This window comes from Rasamsonia emersonii (assembly GCF_000968595.1).
Source record: "Rasamsonia emersonii CBS 393.64 chromosome Unknown ctg1118621760048, whole genome shotgun sequence".
Lineage (NCBI taxonomy): Eukaryota > Fungi > Ascomycota > Eurotiomycetes > Eurotiales > Trichocomaceae > Rasamsonia > Rasamsonia emersonii.
The window spans coordinates 79,887-96,312 of NW_013563239.1; the positions used below are offsets into that span (position 1 = coordinate 79,887).

General features: G+C 51.3%; 6 protein-coding genes across 6 annotated transcripts; 1 reads left to right on the top strand and 5 right to left on the bottom strand.

Annotated features, from left to right (window-relative positions):
• Positions 1-420: 420 nt before the first annotated feature.
• T310_3049 (uncharacterized protein) lies at positions 421-1,166 on the top strand (the record flags this gene model as incomplete). Its single annotated transcript, XM_013474100.1, has 2 exons — positions 421-970; positions 1,108-1,166. The coding sequence occupies 2 exons, from the start codon at positions 421-423 to the stop codon at positions 1,164-1,166; spliced, it is 609 nt and encodes a 202-aa protein (XP_013329554.1).
• Positions 1,167-1,334: 168 nt separating this feature from the next.
• Positions 1,335-3,052, bottom strand: T310_3050 (Brain chitinase and chia; the record flags this gene model as incomplete). Its single annotated transcript, XM_013474101.1, has 7 exons — positions 1,335-1,482; positions 1,545-1,827; positions 1,884-2,009; positions 2,078-2,586; positions 2,651-2,722; positions 2,771-2,837; positions 2,923-3,052. The coding sequence occupies 7 exons, from the start codon at positions 3,050-3,052 to the stop codon at positions 1,335-1,337; spliced, it is 1,335 nt and encodes a 444-aa protein (XP_013329555.1).
• Positions 3,053-4,391: 1,339 nt separating this feature from the next.
• T310_3051 (Succinate-semialdehyde dehydrogenase (NAD(+))) lies at positions 4,392-6,094 on the bottom strand (the record flags this gene model as incomplete). The annotated part of the gene is made up of 4 exons (XM_013474102.1): positions 4,392-4,528; positions 4,595-5,839; positions 5,903-5,990; positions 6,065-6,094. The coding sequence occupies 4 exons, from the start codon at positions 6,092-6,094 to the stop codon at positions 4,392-4,394; spliced, it is 1,500 nt and encodes a 499-aa protein (XP_013329556.1).
• A 956-nt stretch (positions 6,095-7,050) lies between these two features.
• On the bottom strand, positions 7,051-7,932 carry T310_3052 (uncharacterized protein; the record flags this gene model as incomplete). The annotated part of the gene is made up of 1 exon (XM_013474103.1): positions 7,051-7,932. One exon carries the CDS (start codon positions 7,930-7,932, stop codon positions 7,051-7,053), a length of 882 nt encoding a protein of 293 aa, XP_013329557.1.
• Positions 7,933-9,820: 1,888 nt separating this feature from the next.
• T310_3053 (uncharacterized protein) lies at positions 9,821-10,945 on the bottom strand (the record flags this gene model as incomplete). Its single annotated transcript, XM_013474104.1, has 1 exon — positions 9,821-10,945. The coding sequence occupies one exon, from the start codon at positions 10,943-10,945 to the stop codon at positions 9,821-9,823; it is 1,125 nt and encodes a 374-aa protein (XP_013329558.1).
• Positions 10,946-12,292: 1,347 nt separating this feature from the next.
• On the bottom strand, positions 12,293-16,373 carry T310_3054 (Sensor histidine kinase/response regulator; the record flags this gene model as incomplete). Its single annotated transcript, XM_013474105.1, has 5 exons — positions 12,293-12,528; positions 12,585-14,359; positions 14,446-15,773; positions 15,873-15,944; positions 16,161-16,373. The coding sequence occupies 5 exons, from the start codon at positions 16,371-16,373 to the stop codon at positions 12,293-12,295; spliced, it is 3,624 nt and encodes a 1,207-aa protein (XP_013329559.1).
• Positions 16,374-16,426: the final 53 nt, after the last annotated feature.

Consider the following 16,426-nt stretch of genomic DNA (forward strand, 5'->3'; position numbering starts at 1 on the left):
TTTTCTTTTTGCTTTTTTTTTCCATCAAAAGACAGAATAAACTTTCTATGTAAATAGCAAACAAGAATAATTTAATTGCAATTTAAAAGAGGTTATTTGGGACAATGGCTTTGTCACGTGTCCTAATATATTATTCCTGCCAGACCATAGTATTCTTTCTCCTGCCAGGTAACTTTATTTTTATCTACTCTAATAGAACAACGGTAACTGACAATGGCTGAAACAGCATCAGAATGCGTTAACCTTGGTCTGGTTGGCCGCACTCTATGCGTCGAGTCACGTTCTCCAGGCAGCTCTCGGTCTGGTAATCCTTCCGTCTGAAACTCCACAAGTCACTTCCTGCTTGGGAAACAGCAGAAACACTTGTATAGACGCACACTAGCAATCTCCTGAGAGATAATTTCACACCGCTGGCACATTATGGCTCTTTTACCCCCAACAAGCGACGCGGACATCGCTGCAGCCGCTGAGACGACTGAAAGTCTTTCGACAAATCCAGAACGGGCAATCTCCCTCTCCGATCTACGAGGCTCAACCGGCATTTCTCCAACACTCTGGTACAGGATCCACGTGTTGCTCTTCGATCTCAGGCACTACAGCGAACGTGCCGATTCAAAAGAACGCCTGGAATGTGTTATCGATCCGTCCTATATCGGACCACCCTACATCGAGCCCGAAGAGGCAGAGAGGATAAAGAACACGGTCATACACGACGGAAAGAAACTCTCGCAAGTTATCGAAGAGTTCCTGGCAGGGCGGCTGAATCGACGGACGAAGAAACGCGTCGACAGCGGGGATTTTCGGGTCTGTGCCGCGCACGATCTTGCGCCCGTCTTGGAGAAGACGTTGGGAATTGATTCGAAGCAGCTGGCGCGAGATAAGGACGTCCTTCGCTTGCTTGAGACTGGTGGTTTGGAATTAGGGGATCAACAATGGGATGGACTACCGACTAAGTCGTTCGCGCCGAAGGGTAGGAAGAAGAAGGGGAAGGAATGACTGATGGGAGAGGCTCGTTGGCAGCTACTATACTGGTGAGTGTTTGCATCTCTCGAAATTGGCATCATTGACTGTCTAACGTCTGCATAAGCTGTCTAGATGGGTCAATAGATTGCACATTATGTACCGCACGTCCAACTTATGAAGAAGAAAGGTTGGAGAAGGAATGACAAAAACAAGAGGCTTAGGATGGATCCCCGTGATCCCCGTTCGCCATGTCGTCAGGAGCTCTACTCCTGGAACGATAGCTGGGGACAGGGATAGTGTAACCGACACTGAAAACAATCTTTCTATCTAGTAAGTGTACTTTTTTCTAAACAATCTGGAGGTGATGGTAATCATGATCCTATCAAGTCACCAGGTAATTTGATCGAGGAAGTGTTGAGGGGATTCATATCGATCGCCCAGGTCATTATCCCGCCAAGACAATTGCTGTTGGCGTAGTTCACTTTGAGCTCAAGCGTTTCCGCGTCGTCGTAGGAGACCCTGTGTGCATCAATCTGTCAGTTTCCCCTATTCATTCTCAATGGACGATATTCAGGACATACCATTGGTTATTATCCCAGGAGAAATACTTGACTGCAGCATTTTCATCCAGCACGGGCTTGATGGACGTGTTGTTCTTCAGAATCGCGTCAATCTCTGCGTCGATCAGAGTGCCCTCCTCGGCGGAGCAAGGACCTGCCTTGCCGGGCCCCGTTGCAGCACAGCCCGGCGTGGTGCAGGAGGCGTTGGAGAGCGTGTACGACTTTCCGTAGTAGCCCAGGCCCATGTTCACTTTCTTTGGATCTACTCCAGCGTTCCAAAGCAGCTGCAGCGACTGCGTGATGTCTGGGAGCGAATATCAGTACTTTGACCGCAAGACGATGATAGCGGCTTGCACCTACCACTCAAATTCGTATGCGGCAGAGCCAGCGTCGGCTTATCCCAGCTGCCGTGCAGATCATACGTCATGACATTCAGCCAGTCGACATATGGCTCCAGGCCTTTGAGGTCGAAGCCCTTCATGTAGTCTTCTTCCAGTCAGCCAGACGCACCTCATTGCAATGGTTGATGACAGGAATAACATGACTGAACATACAAGATCCCCCAGGAATAGTGATCGAGAGCCCCTTGTCCTTGCATTGGTCACGAAACTCCTTCACGAGCGTCACGAAATTGGCCGTATCGGCCGTCGTTCCACCCATGTCAGTGGCAGCTGGATACTCCCAGTCGATGTCGACGCCATCGAAGCCGTATTTCGACATGAAAGAACAGGTCGAGTTGATGAAAGCGCTGCGACCAGAGGGGGTGGCTGCCAGCTTCGAGAAGGGTGCCGAGCCCACGGTGTAGCCTCCCACGGCAATCCAGATCTGCAGACCCGACTTTTTGTTCTTCAGATCCTTCATCTGGTCGTAGAGGACGGTGTCATTTTGCGCTGACATGATCACCTGGCTCGAGTTGTCCACCAGCGCAAAGGCGAAGTTGATGTGCGTCCAGGGCGTTGGGTCGATATTCGACGGCACATACGAGTCGCAGGGACGGTGGCTTGCCCAGCTTTCATAGTACGCAACTGACCGAGTCACGGATTTTGTCCCGTTGCAAGAGTCTCTGTATGAGATTGAGTTAAAGACTGCCTTTACTGCCAAGCGAGTATGCATGTGTGTGTACCTACAATTTGGCGTGCCTCTGATGGCAGTTGCTCTGACATCCTAGTCCACAGTATTCGGGCGTAACACCGCAGTACCTGGATCGTTCAGCAAGCGGACATTTCGAGCAGCGCAAGAGAACTCACCCATATCGAGAACAACACATCCCCAGAGGACACAGTTCCTGACCCGGCGGGGCATTTCCTGTGGGCGCTAGCGTGTTCGTCACATATCTCCCAAATGTATATTTCCTGCCGGGAAAGGGAGTGAATCAGAGACTCTAACTATGGATACTCACTTCCACACTGAATCCCCCGTATGGAGTGGCCATGCTTCTTGCGCGAGAGCACCGTTGACACCGGGACAACAAAGGGGAGAGAGACGAGACAAATCAAGGCCAAAAGACCTTGCACCTTGAGCATCTTCATGAATGCAGGGGATGATCGAGGGTCTTATAGGACGAGACGCCAACGGGCAGGAGAGAATAAAAACAAGGCCACCATTAATAATTGAAGGTGACAGACTGATGAACTCAAGATGCCAATACGATTGATCATTGACTGAGAATCGATAACAGATTAGCAACCAGCCAGCCAGCCAGCCAGCCACGCTGTAGAGAAGAGCAGCAATAGCAACAGCAATAGTAGATAGATCTATCTAGATCTAGGTAAGGACTGACTGGTAGATACCTGGGAAGCAAACTCGAGAACAAAGAAACAAACAACAAAAAAGTAAGGAAGGAAGAACGGCCTCCTCTGAAGAAAAAAAAAGGGAAAGCAATCCCTGAAAAATAAAAAAAGAAAATAAACATATTGAAAGAAAAAGAAAGATCTGCAGATCTGCAGTGCAAAACCAATTCAATCCATTGATCGATCGATCTCAACGCCGTTCCGCATGCCATGTCGCCGAATCCGCCGGATGGCATGGCATGCGCATATATCCTAACCCACCAAAGAGAGCCATTTCCTTGTTTTTTTTTTTTTCAGATCTGGTTGGAGCATTGTTAGAATTGAAGATGTCTGTCTTGTCAAAAATGTCTATGTTACTTACGCACGCAGTCATAGGGCTGGAATCTGAACTGATCTGACCTGACATGACCTAATTAGGTACAGTACATATCTTCACAGACCAGAGAATCATAATAATAAAATCATTATTATTATCAGACAGACAGACACACAGTATACAGAGTATGCATGTAATGCAATAAATAATGTGGGGGTAGAAGATTACTTAATTAATTAAATTGCTTGCATTCCTGCGCATATCGCATGTTGATACTTACTCTGTACAGTAATACACATGCATAACTGACTGATCTGCATTCCATTTGGACAACAGGTACAACATACAGAGTACGTATGCATGTGTATAAGTATATTTGCTAATGCTAGGTATTTCTGCCTATGGATGTCATACCTGTCCATAGGTACTGTACATGTACATACAGTACATACAGTATAGTACCTCATGTTCGTGTCAGATACAGCGGCAATGCAATAAAATGAACTCTGTGGCATCAGACACAGTCAGATCCAGGCGTTGATTTTTTTTTTCTGTTGTGCTTCTGGCTGTACAACAATCAGAGCAGCATTTCTGTTATTCATTAGTTGATATTTCTAAACCAAGAATCAAATAGCTTATTAGAGTATCATTTTGACAGAGAGAGGGACTGTTTCAGTATAGCTGACTGGTCAAAAATCCACATAATAGTAGTATATACTTTTTCTTTACAATTTTTCAGTAACCAACATACTCCCGACACCGTTAGTAGTGATCCTCCAACGTCAGGGTACCCGTCTTGGTAATCAGGTACTCGTTCACAGCCACTTCCTTGCCGCTTTCCTTTCCGTAACCAGATTCCTTGATTCCACCAAATGGCGATTCGGCGGCCGAAGAGTTGCCTATACAGTCAGCAGTCAGCACAGAAGGTTGCTCTTAGCAAAGAGAGAGGCGGAGAGAGAGCCTACCCGTATTCATTCCAATCATCCCAGCCTCCAGATTCTCCAGCATCCGCCACATGCGATCAATGTTCTTGGTGAAAGCATAGCTGGCCAGCCCCATGCTCGTGTCATTAGCCAGCTTGACCGCCTCCTCCTCCGTCTCGAACTTGTACAGCGCGGCGATGGGCGCGAACGTCTCCTCGCGGGAGATCAGCATCTCCTGCTTCATGTCCGTGATGATGGTGGGCTCGAAGAAGTAGCCCCCTTTGTCCTTGATCTCGTTGCCGCCCAGGATGACTTTTGCCCCGAGCCGTTTCGCGTCCTCGACCTGGTTTGCCGCTTTGGCGATTCCTCGCGGTGTCGTCAGCGGGCCCATGGTCGTCCCCTCCGCCGCGCCGTGGCCCACGACGATCTTGCTCGTCCGCTCCTTCAGCATCTCCGCGAACTTGTCGTAGATGCCGGCTTGCACGTAGATCCGGTTCGCGGTGATGCATGCCTGTCCTGCGTGTCGCCACTTCAGCGCCATGAGCTGGTCCAGCGCCTGGTCGAGGTTGGCGTCGTCAAAGACGATGAACGGGCAGTTTCCGCCCAGTTCCAGGGTGACCTTCTTCAGCCCCTCGGCGCAGTGCGAGGCGATGAGTTTCCCAACGCGGGTTGAGCCTGTGAAAGTAACCTTCTTGACCAGCGGATGCTTGCAGAGGGCCTCGCTCAGCGAAGGCGTGTTTTCAAGATCAGTAGTCAGCACGTTGAGCACGCCCGGTGGGAAACCCGCCTTTTGGGCCAGGTGCATGAGAGCCAGTGTCGTAATGGGCGTCTCGGGGCTGGGCTTGATAACCATTGTGCAGCCGGCAGCCAGCGCAGCGCCCGCTTTGCGAAGGATCATCGCCATGGGGAAATTCCAGGGGACCAGCGCGGCAGCGACGCCGATGGGCTGCTTCACGGTAAAGACTCGCCGGCCTGGAACCGCCGGGACGGAGATCCCTCCATGGATCCTCTCTGCCTCGCCGGCAAACCACCAGGTGAAGCCGGTCGAGTAGTCGATCTCTCCGTAGGCCTCGGCCAGTGGCTTTCCCGTCTCATGGGTGAGGAGCTTGGCGAGGTCGTTGCGGTTTTCGCGGATGAGCGTGTCCCATTTCAAGAGCCACTGCGCGCGCTGGCGAGGAGTGACCTTTTTGTATTTCTCGAACGCAGCGTGGGCGGCCTCGACGGCTCGGGGGACGTCTTCTACGGTGTTGGTCGGGCAGCTGGCCCAGGCGATGCCGGTGCCGGGGTCTAGCTCAGTTAATAACCATTATCTGTAATATTTACGACTTGGCTTTTTTAACCTGAACTCACCAAGGACCTCGAATCGACCCCCTTTGGACGCTTGCACCCATTCGTTGTTGACGAAAGAATCAAAGTGCAGTAATTCTGGGTTGTCGAGCTGGATGGATCAATCAGTCCTGCTCCAGCCAGAACAAAGCCAAAGTTTTTGTAGAAGGTACTGCCATCACATACCTGAAAAGGCAGCTTGTATTGCGTCGCCATGGTGCTCTGAATCGAGTAACTGACCTGCAGTCAGGAATATAGTTCACTACGGAGTACTTGGGGAAGTTCTACAACAGAAAGGGAAGAAGAGGGGAATCAGTTCCTCTCACGAAGCATATTAAATGCTATGTCTATCTCACGTGCTCTCCACCTTGCCCCTCATGCTCCTACTCCGGCTGTTTCATTATTGCCTGTAACAGCTATGACTCGAGTCGAGACTCCAGATGCAGGGAAACTGTGGAGCTAAGAAAGAGTCGTCTTTGACGATCCTGGAAATGTCGGCCAGCGAATACATGCCTAATCAGGAGAATGAAAGCCGTGGTAGAGTTCTAATTGGCCTGATGAGATGCTGCTCTGTGTTCGATAATCATAATCATTACTCCGTATCATTGTTATAGCCAAGAGCTCAAAAAGCGGGGTTAGCTTCGTCACAGATAAGATGCTTGCTTGATAGGCGATTTACCTAGGTTAAGCCCCTCGCGGGCCACGGCGACGGCAAGTTCTCCGCCAGACGATTGGGATCCCCACAAGGCCGGCCTCATCGTTCTGGCTAGCACTTGCAGAGTGGAGTGGAAGGCATTTAATTTATAATTTATTTATTTATATCAGGTGACTCCGTACCGAAGGTTATTTATAGGTTTCTAAATGCCTTCTGACGGTGTCTTCCTACAATCAATTCAATTTCCTAAATCATCACCATGGAGGCTTTTCTGTGCTATTTGAATATCAACGAAAATAAAATAACAAAGGCCAAAGGGGTCATCAAGCACGGGGTATCATAAATGAGAAATCATCAACCATGTACTGTACTGTCCAGCCTTCCTACCCAACCAAGAGAGAAATGACTACGCATCAGTCAGTTGCAGGATTAAAGAATGCCTAGGTCCGAATCGACTGTATATCACCACCAGATGACGTAAAACAACTGGAAAGCATGACGCAAGAACACTTCTCCATCATCGCTTTCTTCGTCCAAGTCTCCACCACCTCCGCGAATGCTGTTCCACCATCTTCTCCCTCTCCCACGCCGCCAACGCGCTCAGCTGTCTCTCCGCCCCCGTCAAGCGAACCCGGCTGCGTCCACGCTCAGGAAAACGCTCTGGCGTGCACCAGTCGTATAGCCTGTCCATGCACTCGACGACCAAGACCGCTGCGGGAACGAGCAGAAAGATTCCCAGACCGATGATCTCGGGGCTGAACTTGTGGCACAACGCCGCAAGATCCATGCGAGACACGCTTCGGATAAGGGTCTCTGTCAGATTCGGTCGACGAAAGGGGACGATTGAGCTGCGGGACGCCGGAGGAGTGGCCTTGGGCAGAAATGTTCCATACGGGCGAGTAGCTGTCGCACGGCCCTTGGTAGCCGTCACGTCGACGCCGTTTCCTTTGGACAGCTGCGGTGCAGCGAGGAGTGACCAGGGAAGGCTGGCACTATCCTCCACCGCATTCAAACGCAGAAGCTGTGCTTGAGCCGCACTCGACTGCAGCGGGGACGACATCTGGCTGGGCGACGGGCTGCGCAGGACGTAGAAATCCCAGACATATTGCAGAGTCTGACGACAATTCTCTGTCCAGGGCTGCTCTTTGCTATAGAGTATTGTTTCCATGCCGTCTATTCTTGCAGATGGCCTTCCATGCGAATGACGATATCCATGCCATGCCAGCGAGCCCACATTCAGGATCAATCCAAGCTTGTGCTTCAACGTCTTGGGGTATGAGGGTGAGAGGATCGAGAACGAGGCATTCGATGGGGACGTAATTTGCCGGGTAGACTGTAGCGGAAGGCCAAGCGTCATCCACGCATGGCAGAGAAGGATAAGAATGGTTGAGCACTTCATTGTGAAGCAAGCAGTACGACAGCAGATGAAGTATCTGACTAGTATTCCCTGTTGCTGAAGGAACAAGTCAAAGAGCGCGATTCCCGCTCTCTCGATCAACCCTCGAGGCAATAGCTAGTCCTCGAGCATGTCAGCTTCCTGCAAGGTTGACCAGGATTATGCCAGAGGGATAAATCGAGGAGCAAGTCAGGGCGCAATATGGGCATTAAAGGTTCAAGGCATTATTATCTTATCCTGATGGACTTGGCGGGGCAAGACACGTGCAGGAGACTGCGGGGAGAGCCCCTCCATCGCGAGATGATCAGGACGAACATCCACAAATGTAAACGAGTGTATGGACCACGAGCAAGCACGTCCTGGAGGAGGCTACCAAGGGCGATATGCTATCGCTCTCAAGGCCCAGACGTGTCAGCAGCAGCAATGTCGCCGCGTGAAGCACGGGCGTCGAGAGACTGGACAGTCGCTTGTCGATCAGCAATTGTTCCAGGACGATGATTGGCTGCGCAGGGTACAGTTCCTGGAGCTTAACGCGATGAAGCTTGCTTGCTCTGTAGTTTCTGATTGGTGCATTTTCATGTTTAACAGGTGCCCTAGATAGAGATGACCAATCAGAGTGGAAAGAACGCCCACGCGATACAGTATACAACTATAGGTAATTGAGGATTGTATAAAATCATGCAGGATAAAAAACAAATTTTTGCACATCTAAGATTTGCTGCTAAGATCTTCAGGTGGGATAATCCTATTCATTTAACCCAAAGCTACCTTATCCATATCCCTTACTAAATCAAGTACTGTACATACATTTGCCTGATATTCAGAAGACTAGTCCAATGAGGATAAATGACTGAAGCTAGTAAGCCCGAAAATATTAATTATTATTCAGAGATAAAACAGCTTTTCGGTCTAGCAAGAGAAACCAGTATCATTTCTTCACCAAAGAGAAAGAAGAAGGCCATACCTACTGCAAGACCAAGCTTAACCGCTTAATCTTAATCTCAATCCCCAGCACACAACTATGAATTGAGAAAAATCTCACTCCCTGAGCAACAATAATATGTCTCGAGAACGCAATATTTATTTATTATAGCCATCCATCTGCACTCAGATCCTCCATTAATTAATTAGGATCATGCGCAGAAGCAAGGTCGTCGTGGTCTCAGGGAGGTACGGGAACTGGATGCTCCGTAGAGTAATATTAAATTCAGCGGTTACTGAGGCGAAGACTATTCTTTTGCCCGGTAAAGTAATATTTTTAATACAAATCTCTAGGAGGTCCGTCCGCGTCTAAAAACTCAACTTATAACAACGATTGTATGGTGATTTTTTTTTCTTTTCTTTTCCAATGCCTGGAGATAGAAGTTAAGCAAGAAGTAGAACAACAACAATAAGAAGAATTATATAGGTATCGAAAGGAACGACCCAGCTACATTAAGTAAATCCAATCATCTATCTACCTATCAATCCAGCTAACTAATTAATTACTAGCCAGTGAGCCAGAAGGACGGACGGACGGACGAAAGCATTTAAATATACAATAACTATAATTTATGCAATTAATTTATACAATTTATTCATCAATTCAATTTAATTCACTTAGGAATATTAACACCAAGACCAATACTGAGTGAAAAAAAAAGAAAAGACACTTCAACGCAAAAACGCCAGCGTATATATTCCCAACAAACACCTGAAATAAACCACAGCAAAGAAAATCAACGCAATACAGAATATGTGTGTGAGAGATAACGAGTTTTAAAATCTGAATAGATATTAGATATCAAAGGGAAATTCCAGCTGATGAATCCGAATCATCATATGTGCTGGAATTGATTGAAATTCGGAACCTGGTATCCAATTTACCCATCTATATACTCCGTATTTTTCATCAACGGCTCGACAGACGTCGATCCCTCCCACTGGCAGATTTCACATCGAGAGGTTTCGGTTTGGGCATCGCTGCTTGCTCCTCTCTGCTCTCTGACATCGCAGGCAATTCAGCCGCAAAATATGTCTTCTGATCGATTCCTACTCCTAGCCCCGGAGAGCGAAACCCGCTGGTATCGGAGCAGGAATAGGATGTTGGCCGCGAGCTGAGCCATTGCTGGTAGTCGGACGACCACACGCTACTACTGGCGGTGTTATTGCTGTCGGATCGGTCGGAGGAAAGGAACATCGTCTGCTTGGGGGAGTAAGGCGACTGCTGCTGCTGCTGATGGTAATGCATATCGCCCGGGAGCTCCATGGCGATGGGACCCGGGCTCATGATCGATCGGTACTGGAGGGGAGTATGCTCGCCAGCTGTCCCCGGGCGATTATAATCGCCAACCGTGGGAGATGCCGGGTATTGCAACCCCTGGGAAGAAATCGACTGCGATCGTTGCAGCAGCTGCCGCTGCCGTTGCTTCGACTCCTCCGACCGATCGGCCGGATTGATGGTCTTCAGCTTGCCATTATTGTCCATCATGGCCTGCAGCATGCCCGCATCCAGCAGCTCTGCCTTCTTGATCAACCGATCCACCAGCACCTTGGTTGACGCCTTGAGCTGCGCCTTGACAAACGACACTAGCGTCACATTGCACTTGATCTCGATGTCCTCGCGCAGGTAGAGGCCATCCGCGGGGGCACCGATGCCCAGCTCCCGAGGCTCCGGCGGCTCGCCGGGCTGGTTGCCAGCTACGCGCCAGTTATTGCGCAAGTCGACGCCCAGGGGAGCGTAGATGTGCGTCTGCAGTCCCCACGGGACGTCGTGGAAGCACCCGCGAAAGCTGATCTTGCCAGAGCCGATCTTGCCCAGACCGGGGACGTATTGGATGCGCTCGGTGATCTCGTACCAGGTGGAGTAGTATTCGTCGGCAGGGGCATCGCGAGGCGCGGGGATGGGGTGGTGTTCGAGCACGAGGGGATTCAGGGTGATGATCTCGCTGTGACTGTGCAGGATGTCGATGGCAAGCTGGCGGGGGATGAAGGAGGGGAGGGGGGTGACGTTGGTGTAGACTTCTTTCTTTTTCATGATGCTGGAATTATCGCCGGTGGGATGAGCTGGCAGATATATCCAGATCAAAGCTTCTAACTAGTAACAATTAATGAAAGAATGAAATAAACAGAGATGGTATTGTTCCTGACTATGCAAGACAAAAAACAATCAGCCATAAGACCAGATAACAGCCGATAACACAGCCATAATTATCACTGCCTAGATACGTAAGCAATCTTCGTCAGACTCTCACAGACCAGGCCAGACACATTCTCCTTGTGTAATCTATCTAATCAGTGGACAAGGACCAGCTGTCCTGGCCCCGCTGCACCTTTCCTTTCAGCTGATGGCTGACGTGAGAAACCAAACAAATGGGCGCCCAACACGCTGGTCGCTGCGGGCTGGATCCATAGATCCAATGAATCAGAGTGCATACTTGACAGAATTGGATTCTGGACGCTTTCCCGCCAAGTTTTTTTTTCTTTTTTTAGGCTCCGATTCGATATTTGGCACGGGGCCAGCCACGATGGCAGTCAGTCACTGTACAGTAAGCAGACTACCTAGCTAGGAAGCTAGAAGATAGCTAAGTAAGTACCTAGTAGTAAAGTACTCCATAAAGGAAGCAGTTCCCAAGAAGGTTAATCGTAATGTACAGTACTCTCACAGAGGAAAGGAAGTGTGCACTGCCACAGCCGGTTAAAATGTATACGTATATAGGGGTTCTTATCATATTTTCTTTCCCCTTCTAATAGAGCAGGAATCTCTCCCCAGAGCGTAAATCAGTCTAATTAGTAAGTATATGACTCTTATTTCGAGTCCTTTGATGGATTTGATCAAACATGCGCCATTTTGTGCCAAGATCTCGCTAAGAATACAACTGCCGTTCAGCGCAGGGCAGCCTGATTCTGCAGGCATCAAGAATCTACGGGGTATCTGCTGGTCATACGATTATTTCCAGTAATACTGGAGATCAGTGCTAGGATAAATGGAAGTCCAATGCGAATCGGCTCTCTCTCTATTCTATCGCTCGTTCCATACCAATATTGCTCTCTATATCCTCTGTATATACACAAGAGGAAATAAAAAGAAAATCCAAAAATAATAGCTCTCAAAACTGACACTCCGAGATTCAATTTAATTGCATGCATGCCTCATCCATGACAAGACCGTCAAACTCCCCAGCCAGCCTCCTTTCCTTCGCCGAAATCAAATCAATTCAATTCAAGACCACCGAAAAAAATAAACAAAACGCCTGCAAGTCCTGCGACACCCATCCGTCCCAAATTAACAACATGCCGGGTATCAATCAATCCGTAGAGTAGTACCAGACAATTTCTATCGTTACACCGTAAAAATAAAAAAAGATAACTAAGATCACGCGTTTCACGCGTTCTTCTGCTTCGACTCCCACTCGTCCAGCAAGCGGGACACTTCCTTCAAGGAAACGGGTTTGGTCAGGAACAGGTCCACGCCCGACGTCAATGCCTCTGTCTCGTCGCGCGCGCTGCTCAGGCCCGTCAGCGCGATGATCGTCGCTGGTTTCTGCCCGTCACGCTCGTTTTCGATGGCGCGGATGGCGCGCGTTGCCTCGAAGCCGTTCATGACTGGCATGGAGATGTCTGCGACTGTCAGCAATGTCCTCAATCTTCAGTTTCTTCCGAATGCTAGTGCTTACCCATGAAGATTATGTCATACCCCTCCGGCCTTTTCTCCAGTGCTTCCACCGCCATCTTGCCATTCTCCGCCGAGTCTAGAACCCCGATGTTTCGTCGTTTCAGGTACGTTAGGAGCAGCCGCAGATTGATCTGATTGTCATCCACCACCAGCACGTTGATGGGCCGTGACAGGGCCGAATTACGACGTTGCTCGGGGACAGACGGCGCGGGATCAATCTGTTCTGGCTCCGGGGAGGCCGGTGCCGTGGCTGCAGTGCACCCATCAACTCCATCGACAGGTTGAGGTGATTCGTCTGGAGTCTGCGCTGGCTCCGGAGGTCCTCCTGTTGTCGTGTCTGGTTCACGCGGTTGCTGGTCAAGCGGCTCCTTAACTGAATCGCCACCTGCCGCATCAGAGCTACCTCCCAACTCTCCTGGTCCGTCGGCAGTCTCTGCAGAACGTGTGCGATCTGCCAACGGGTGCTGGCTGACAGGCTGAGCGGGAGATACGGACAACTGTTTCACGCATCGCAGAATGCTCCGCGCCAACTTGTGAGGACCACACGGTCGACGTAGGAAATCAATGGATGCCGCCAGCGACAACCAGGCCCGCCGGTGAGAGTCATGCTCAACGGCGTTGCTGCACAACACAATCAGGGCCGATGAGCGGGGGAAGGACTGAGCCTTCACCTCCTCGGTCAGATCATAGTCCTGGGCCAGTAAGACGTCGACAGGGCCCTGAGGTGGCCAGGACTCGAGCTTGAGACCGAACCAGTCGGTAATATAGCGAGCCATGACGCGAGACAGTTCCGAGTTGTTGGACGCTTTCGGATCGAATCCCAGAATCGCGACCGTTTTCTCGGCATACATATTCCGCAGCTCATGCATATCCTGGGATGACAGTTGCTGGTGCGACCGCGAGTCGACAGACGCCGCTTCGTCCGGGGACGGTCGGGTCAGAGGTAGAGATACTTTCACTACCGTCCCTTCTCCGGCATGACTTCTGATGCTGATATGGCCTTCCAGCGACTTGACGATGCTGCGAACGATGGCAAGTCCAAGGCCGGTGCCGACCGCCAGAGTGTCTTCCTGCGCAAAAGGCGTGTACAGACGCGCGCGAAGGAAATCTTCCGAGATACCCTTGCCTGTGTCCGCCACCGTCAACAGGACCAGCTGTTCCGACTCCTTTCGACTCGACTGCGCTTCATCCGCCTGGACTGACTCTAGGCGAAGCGACACACGGCCCCGCTCGGTGTACTTCATCGAATTTCCGAAAATGTTCATGATAATCCGACGCAACGCACCCGGTTGGGTCCTGAACACCCAGTTCCCCTCTTCGATATCCACAATAACTTCCACCTCAGGGCGCGTGACACCCTCCTTGCCTGGTGTCGATAGGGGACTGGTGGTCGGTTGCGACAGTGCCGTGGGTGGAGAGGACCCCGAGGACGTGGAACGGCCGTAAGCATGGCCCAGACAGACCCCTTCCACCACCTCTTCCGCAAGCAGGGCAATATCTTCACAAACGTAGGAATCGAGAAGAGCTGCCATGCTATCCACTCCCTTCAGGTTGTCTACTTCACGCCGGTTGTCACGCGACCGTCTGATCTGGCGCCAGCTCTTCTCAAGCGAGACAATCTTGCTGAAGTCCAGGACCTGGTTCATGGTGTCGAGCAGGGTACGGCCGCACGCGTTGATCGTGTCCAACAAGGACTTCTGGAACTCACTGAGACGTGTTCCGTCCATGAATTCAGTTGCCGCCAGAATTCCGTGTAGAGGACTCCGGAGCTCGTGCCTGATAGACAGTTAGCTATATTGTAATTCTTGTAGAAATAGGTTGATGAGGAGAGTGAAATAGAGGCAGGCCACATGGCTACGTACGAGATGCTCCCGATAAAATCACCCTTCTGTCGATCCGCAATCACAGACTCGACGCGACTGTATTCAGCCATGATCGAGTATCCGAACCCCATGATGGAAGCGAGCTCCACGGAAGAGCTGAACACCTGAGTCTCATTGCAGTTCCAGCAGAAACAGCCGGCGAACCACTGCGAGCTTGCAGGGTTCCAGAGAGGCACGAAAAGCACCTGACTGGCATTGGGAAAATACTTGCCCAACATGGCAGTTTCGGTGGCGCGCCACTTCTTTGCATTCCCACGGGGGCCGTCCGGCGGCGTTTTGACAATAGAAACAGGGGAGTCGGGACCAGGCTTGTCGTCGTCGTCCGACGAGGTGAAGAGACTGCGGTCGCGATGGAACGACCAGATCTTCCCCTTGGGATAGCGACGGAGGACCTGCTGCAGGAACCGCCGGTCGAAATTGGCAGCGGGACATTTCGAAGCCGAACCCGGCTCGGGCGCAAACGGTTGTTCGTTGGTCGATATGGCCAGGACGTGCGCCGAGGTCCCCGGATCATCAAAGTAATCCAATCGCCCGTTGTCGCCGTCCAGCGGGGTGTTGCTGCTCTCCAGAAAAATCACTCCGCTGTCCCCAGACAACTCGAGACTCTCGCGGATGAGATTGGCCGCCCGTCGGAAGGCCCATAGATTGCTATGCATCTCGTCCCCCGTCCGGCTTGGCTCGCCTTTGTGCCCGGCGACGAGCCAGTCTGGCAGTGGTGTGGTGGCATCGGACGATGTCCCCGTCTCCGCCTTGTCCTCTGACGAAGCGCCGGACATGCCGCCTTCACCACTCTGTGAAAGCACCGGTGATCGACTGGGACGAAAATCGGTGCTGCTACCGCGAGAACCCCGCGAACCCCGCGACCCCCGCGACCCGCGAGACCGGGAGATGGCAGCAGGGGGCGAGGTGGGTTCCCGAACCGAAAAGGGGGTGCGCGAGGAATTCATACCGTCGACAAAACTGGAACTCCCCTCTACGAAGCAGCTCAGGCCGCGAGAGAGTCGAGCAGCACGCCGTCCTTCGGATGCCTGGCGGCTGACACGGAGAAAATCCATCGCCAGGGCGGCCAAAGTACCGAGTGTGTCTTTTTCCGTTTGGGTGAGGCCAGATCGAGGTTCGGGATCGAGGACGAAAAAAGCACCAATGTTGATCTTGTTTTCTGTCGTCAAGGGCGTGCCAGCGTAGAATCGAAAGTGCGGAGGACCTGCCACAAAGGGAAGGTTCTTGTAGGCCTCATTGGCGCTCAAATCTTCGACGATATGGAAGTGATAATGATCCTTGTCCGACGCAGGAAGTGCCACGGTAGTCTATTCAATTCATCCAGACGACAGAGGCTCCGTATTAGCTTTCCGTGAGGAGTAGCAGGAAAATAAGGCGAGACGGACGATGATCAAGCGCATTCTCACCTGGTTGAGTTTGGGCCCAAACCGGGTATCGTTGGTGCATCCGATCCAGAGAGCGTCTTCGGCGGTGGTAGGCTGGTCGGCATGTCGCAGATTCAGCGTGCGAGTGGCCTCGGCCAGGAAGTATTCTGTGTCGCGGTCCAGGACACCGGGGGGAGATCAATACCAAAGCATAAAAACAGATTCATTATTAGCCAAGGCAAAAAACACCTACCTGATGATGGCCCGTTGGGCATTTAATCGCAGGGCAGCCAGCTGAGCGAAGGAGGTCAAGGTGGTGTTGGGGCTCACAGGGCCCGTGGGCGCCGAGGGCACCGAGGCCAGGGAGATGTTGGCGTCCTCGACGTTATCCGACACAGGCCGCGCCGGGTCCTCCTCGCCAGGAGGCACATACTGAGGGTATAGCAGAGCAGCAGGGTTGGCGGGCTGGAAGTAACGATAGAGCTCGCGAAAGCGGCGGTCATCGCGACGAGCAGCTCGGCGTTTCTGAGAGGCAGATTCCATCATTGGTCAGGGAAGCAGGAAGTCGCCAGGGCGACGAAGCCAGAGGCATGTTC